Source organism: Cyprinodon tularosa, unplaced genomic scaffold, assembly GCF_016077235.1.
Source record: "Cyprinodon tularosa strain WSP-4 unplaced genomic scaffold, ASM1607723v1 ctg692, whole genome shotgun sequence".
In the NCBI taxonomy this organism is placed as follows: domain Eukaryota; kingdom Metazoa; phylum Chordata; class Actinopteri; order Cyprinodontiformes; family Cyprinodontidae; genus Cyprinodon; species Cyprinodon tularosa.
In genome coordinates, this window is record NW_024039443.1 from 107,857 (window position 1) to 114,165 (window position 6,309).

The 6,309-nt window shown below is 38.8% G+C and overlaps 1 protein-coding gene across 25 annotated transcripts in view; it reads left to right on the forward strand.

The window, feature by feature from the left end:
• Positions 1–4,104, forward strand: part of LOC119771885 (collagen alpha-1(XIII) chain-like) — a 111,009-nt gene extending 106,905 nt beyond the window's left edge. For all 25 annotated transcript variants that reach the window (XM_038268110.1, XM_038268108.1, XM_038268104.1 and 22 more), the window contains one exon: positions 3,925–4,104. Coding sequence is in view for 6 of the 25 variants with exons in the window: in XM_038268093.1 (XP_038124021.1) it covers positions 3,925–3,957 (33 nt within the window). In the remaining 19 variants the exon portion in view is untranslated. The remainder of the gene's footprint in view (positions 1–3,924) is intronic.
• Positions 4,105–6,309: the final 2,205 nt, after the last annotated feature.

Genomic DNA, 6,309 nt, shown 5'->3' on the forward strand with positions numbered 1-6,309 from the left:
GCAAATTGTAGCCTCAGTTTCCTGTTCTTAGCTGAAAGGAGTGGCACCCGGTGTGGTCTTCTGCTGCTGTAGCCCATCTACCTCAAAGTTCGACATACTGTACGTTCAGAGATGCTCTTCTGCCCACCTTGGTTGTAACGGGTGGTTATTTGAGTCACTGTTGCCCTTCTATCAGCTCCAACCAGTCTGGCCATTTTCCTCTGACCTCTGGCATCAACAAGGCATTTCCGCCCACAGAACTGCCGCTCACTGGATGTTTTTTCTTTTTCGGACCATTCTCTGTAAACCCTAGAGATGGTTGTGCGTGAAAATCCCAGTAGATCAGCAGTTTCTGAAATACTCAGACCAGCCCTTCTGGCACCAACAATCATGCCACGTTCAAAGTCACTCAAATCACCTTTCTTCCCCATACTGATGCTCAGTTTGAACTGCAGGAGATTGTCTTGACCATGTCTACATGCCTAAATGCACTGAGTTGCCGCCATGTGATTGGCTGCTTAGAAATTAAGTGTTAACAAGCAGTTGGACAGGTGTACCTAATAAAGTGGCCGGTGAGTGTATAGTGCCTAGTATATTGACTATGCAATGTGATGTGCCTATTTTTTTTATGATAAGCTAAGCTGATGCTATAAAACAGGAAGTGTGTGACAAAGTGATGAATTTATATTTATTTTAAAAGTCTTAAGCCCCCATGAAAATGAAAACATCATTTTTTTTTCTATACTGTAGCGCACGTATTATTTACATTGTGACCGTTCTAACTAGAGAGTACCAATATGGCAGCCGGTGGCTTCAATGGAACCCCGTACTGCCAACGGGCAATCAGCACTCCAGTGAATAAACAGAGATCAGTGGGCCATTGTGCACCCTTTACTAAAAAATATTAGTAAATATACACCCTGTTTTTGGGATGTGCGTTTTTGGTACGCCCTGATTTTCCTCTGGAAGCTTCTCTCAAATGTCCATAATTTGTTGATCCGTATGAAGCGCTTCACAAGCAGCAGCTGCTCGAGTTGGAAAAATTGAACTTTTGCTGCTCGACACGCCACATTAACCAGTCAGAGAAGCTGATCTGGGAGCTGGCAGGGAGACAGACACAGCGCTGCTGATTCAGAGCGCTATGATCACTCATCTGAAATAGTTTATTAATGCCTAAATTAACTTAAAATGTTGAAACCGACCGTCAAAATATGTTCGCTTTTATTTGTACAACATACCTGAAAAACACTAATATCTACTTCCAGCCGCTCTGAACAGTAGGAGAAAACCCCCAGGAGGCAACATGGCCTGAGGCAGCTGCTGCTGGGGACTCCCAGTGACAGCGCACCGCCGGTATGTCGGGGTCTGAGCGGCTCCCACAGAGAAATAATATTTGAAGGCAGGATGGTAATCTGGATGAACTGACTAAACAGATGATGTTTTCAGGAGGACTTTTTCATTTAAAAATGTATTCAAACATCTTTTTACCCACTGATCACAGCAAATAGAGCAAAGTCTCTGCCACTGAACACAGGAGCAGCAGAAGCATCAGATGCATCTGGACACACTTTACTGGACGTCTGACCTTAATGTGGACAAGCATCAGAAATGAAGCAGCAGATGCTTCTTCACTGCTCAAATTGCGATGTGAACGTAGCATCACATTTTATGATTGTTTTAATTAACCTAAGAAACATAATATTGTAGCTCAAAATGATCTCATCTCTTCCTTATGAAATTTCCACCACTAGTCAAGTGCACATAAGTAGGGTTGGAACAAAGTCTCAAAATGCTGGAAATTGCATTTCAGAGTCTACATTTCAACACTTTCAAAGGGGGGGACCCCAGGACCTCCTTATATTGCTGTGGCGCGAGCCGTGCAGCTACGCACCTGCAATGCCTAAATGTTTGGTGCACCAAGGTGTACACCCTATTAAATATTCCTAGATACAGCCATTCAAATTTTCCCCACTTTCCTTGATGGGCCCTTTGAATGGTCCTTGACTGGTCCTTGGCTTGTCCTTGGCTTGTCCCCTACAATTCTTTTTTAAACATCAATCTTTGTACAAAAATATTCTTTCTGTCATGATTTGTGGACATTTAGATCTAAAGAGAAGCATTATCTCCTGATCAGAGCCTGTAATTCGGTGAAAGGGTGGAGTCAGGGTAAAAAAAAATATGCAAGAGGGGGTCACTCCAGTGGCTGGAAGTTGGAGGGGAGTCTGCTGCCTGGGAAGGGCAGTTTTGAATTGCTATTACTGTAAAAGCCTAATATGGAGTATGGAGTAGCCATGTCTCAGTGGTATACATAATACTGCATTCCTGATATTTCTTGCAAAGGACTGAGATTCACTGTCTCACATTGCCCATTATGACTGATTAGAAGAGAGGGCTTGGGTTTCCTCTTTCTTTCTCTTCTCCTTTCTCTTTCTCTCATCTTCAGCACCTCCTAGTCAACTCAGCTTGAACATGCAGAAGTAGCTGAAGTTTTATCTCAGCTTTTTAGATACTTATCTGGTAAGTTTGGCAAAAATAACTTGCAAAAGTTTTTATGGTTACATATCACCACAAATGCCCAAAATAGAAAGATATCAGCAAAAATAATTTCAGCTGTCCAACAGTACAGGTAAAAAAAAAAAATCAAAATAAATAAACTTAGTGCCACAGAGAAATAAAAGTTCTTTTAAAATTAATATCACAGTCAAACCTGCCGAACTACTGCATCCCCCTTGTGCAGGTAAATTCAGGTAAGTATGGATAATCGTAATCATTATAATATTATATTAATATTATTATAATATCTCAAAATAATAATGAAAACATTTGTCCTAGCTTTTTCATAAACTAAAAGATGACAAATTTTTTTTTGGTGTAGAGCAACCTTCATTAAAAGAAACAATCCAAAAACATACCATAACAAAACAGCAGTGAAACTATATTTATGCTTGATAATTAACAATGTAATGTACCAAAGTGATGTACAGCTGTGTGTTTAAAGGAAAAGTCCGGTCAGCAAGAAATAGTCAATGGATCATTATTTATACCTACAAGTAATATGTTCAAGGTGACTAAATTAAATTGGCGTTAATTTGTAAAAAAAATAAATATCACTGAGTCTGGGAGCGGCCATTTTTTCCCAAATATAGTAACCCCTCCCTCCTGCCATCTTCCAGCAGTGACGTCACGGTGCGGTAAGCCTAGCGCCATTCTCCCCGCTTTACAAGCAAAATCAATGGGAACTACTAGACACATCTGCAATCAACAACAATTATTGAAGATTTCCAGAGGACTTCACCATTGAAATTCACCAGAGCTATAGTGAAACTGACAATGCCCACGTGCATGGCAGCTGGATGCTGGAATACATCGGGTAAAAGTGGGAAAATAGAGTTATTTCACCTTTCTGATTCCTGATCCTCCACGGACGGGTTGGTCGTTGGATTGCCAACTTAAAGAGGGAGGATTTGCCATCGAACTTCTGGCCAGAGAAAAAACCCGTAATATGTAGCCAACATTTGGAAGAAGAATGTTTTCAAGATGACTTGGATAATAGCGCGTTGTGACAAACACCAGATACAGCACTGGGACTTGATCAACAGCCGATACCGCACCGTGACGTCACAAACCAGTAGGTGGCAGTAGTGTTCTTTGACAAACATGAATGCCTCCAGTTAAGCACATTCAAATAAAAATTACTCTGAATTAAAAACTTAGCATTTCTTAGCAACTTAGTAATAATTTCATATTTAAAGTACTTTCAGAAGTTTGAATTCAGAATATGACCGGACTTTTCCTTTAAAAATAACATTTCAGAAGTGTTGTTTGACAACTAACCACCTAACAACCCCAACTAAAATAAAGGAAATTATAGAATTCAACTCGATAGCCAGTTTTCTTTTTATCAAATGTAAAATGATCCAATAATTTCCACCCTTTTGTTTGAAGGGACAACACCCTTTCCAACTGGCTAAGAAATAGCACTGCTAAAGACAACCTAGAAGAGCCACGGAAGAGAAGAAACTTGAAGATTATTTTGAGCATTATTTTTATTATAATATTTTTTTGCTGTTGTTTTAACCTGGAGATGTAAATAAAGTTTGTTTCCAGTCTTTTGTAAAAAAAAAACAAAAAAAAAAAACAAAAACAAAAAAAAAAACAGCAAGGAACACCATCTTCTAAGAATTGTTATTGTAGATTTTCTCTAGCAGACAGGTCGATATATTACAGTTTTTCTTTTTTCAAAAGTCTGATATACAGGTTTTGGTTAAAGTAAAATCAAGTAACAGATGTTATTTATTTCATGAATGTAACTGTGATAAAGACTTCTTGCAAACACCTCATATAACAAATCCATGTTATGTTTTTCCTAAAGAGCCAATGTGATTCCTTTTATATTTTGAATTATCAAGATCCTTTCTTGTGCAGCTACTGCACATTAATTTGTGTTAACATTTATGTCACTTCAGTAATGCTTTCAAAAGAGCATCATGTCAAGAGTGATGACGTTTAAACATTCTTTATTGTTTGTATTTATGTATTTTACATTTCATTTCTTTACTTTTATTTAAAGAAATGAAACCATATGTTTTGTCTGTATTGGATATACTATCTTATATTATCTTGGTGGCCTAGTGGTTAGAGTATTGCACTTGTTTCCCAGAGATTCACTCACCCCTACAGGCTGCCACTCTGGCTCCCTGAGCAAGACCCTTAACCCCCACACTGCTCCCTGGGCACCGCACAATGGACCAGGGGTTCCGATCCGAACAGGAACAGACAGGGTTCCAGGAATCCACAGAGCATTAAGGCAGGTTCAGAGTTCTAAGAGTCCAGCAGCGAGCTCAGAGGGACAGAGACTAGACATGTTACCACGATAACAGCAAAACTTTAAATCGTACTCCATCTAGGAGCCAGGACTACGGGATTTTAAACTAGCTTCCCCGACGCCGAGCCAAAACAGCAACAGTGAGCGCTCAGCGGGAAAGAGCCAGGACACGATCAGGATCAGGAGACGACCAGCAAATACTAGAACCCTCTCAACTGCCTGGCCTCTGAGAACAGGAACATGAGCCTTCGGATAACTCAGGCTAATGAAACAAACATACATCAAATTCCAAAAAAGTTAAAAAAACAAACCAATGGACTCTAAAATTGATAAACGGGTGCACACCTTTGTAAAGGGTGAACCCATTCATCCAAAACAAGGCTTTGTTGGGCTACTATATAAAGTAACTCAATGCTAATTCTGACATTTTAATTGAAAATGCTTCCTGGATGGGAAGCGAAACATCTTCTAACTTGAAAACAAAGTCCAGTGGATTATTTTTTTTTTCTTTTCTTTTTTTTTACTTTTTGGGAATGACTATGACCTGGATGACAGAATCTTCAGCAGCATCATATATCAAACAATGATCTGGCCCCAATAGCTGAGCTGAATATAAAGCATAGGACGCAGGTGGATAAGATGAACGATGATTAGGAACCGGGCAGAGTTGGGCAGGTGAAGGAAATGAGCAATTAAGGTCAGCTATCAGGGTAGATCATCACAGTAACCTGGTCATCAACACCACCACCAGAGGCAATGAAGTATCAGTCCTTAATACTGATGAAATTCAGCTTTTCTTCTTTGCCGTTGTGATATGTGCCTTGCTGTCTTTAACTGTATTCCTCAATAAAGATTCAGAGAATGAAGTGAATGATTCATCTGAAGAAATCATGATAAATGGAAGTTTCAACTTATCATGAATATATTTTGTTTCCCCCAAATAATGAAATACTATTCTCTGATAGATAAATAAAATAAAAAAAAACAAAATCTGTATGCTTTGTCTTTTTTTAGTACCTAAAGACAATAAGCTATTCTAAGCCTGTTTTCTGGTTTTACCTTCTCTTATTACCTAATGCAATACTGAATAAAAAAATAAATAAATAAAATACTTTTTTCTTTTTGTATCTAAACCCCAAATAGAAGCTGCTTTATATATTTGTGGTGCATGCACTTTTCCCAACACTAATGATTTGCCAAAGCTGATTAGAAAGTTGTGCTTTAGAACATTATGTCTGTTTTATGTAAAGTCATTATGTTGAGCGGTGTCCATGGTGAGTGGTTTCAGAGCAGACTGGCCAGGTATCGCACCAGACCTTCAGACCCTTATTTCCAGTAATACCAGAAGCTCCAACATGAACCCAATGAACCAAATATGCGTCCGTTGGCTCAAACTGATGATATGAATCTGCAACAGTTATATTTCTAATTATATGTATGTTTAATCTCTATTGTTGCTGAAAAAGGAAACTTTAAAAATGATTTTTGTGTTTAATCAGTTCAAT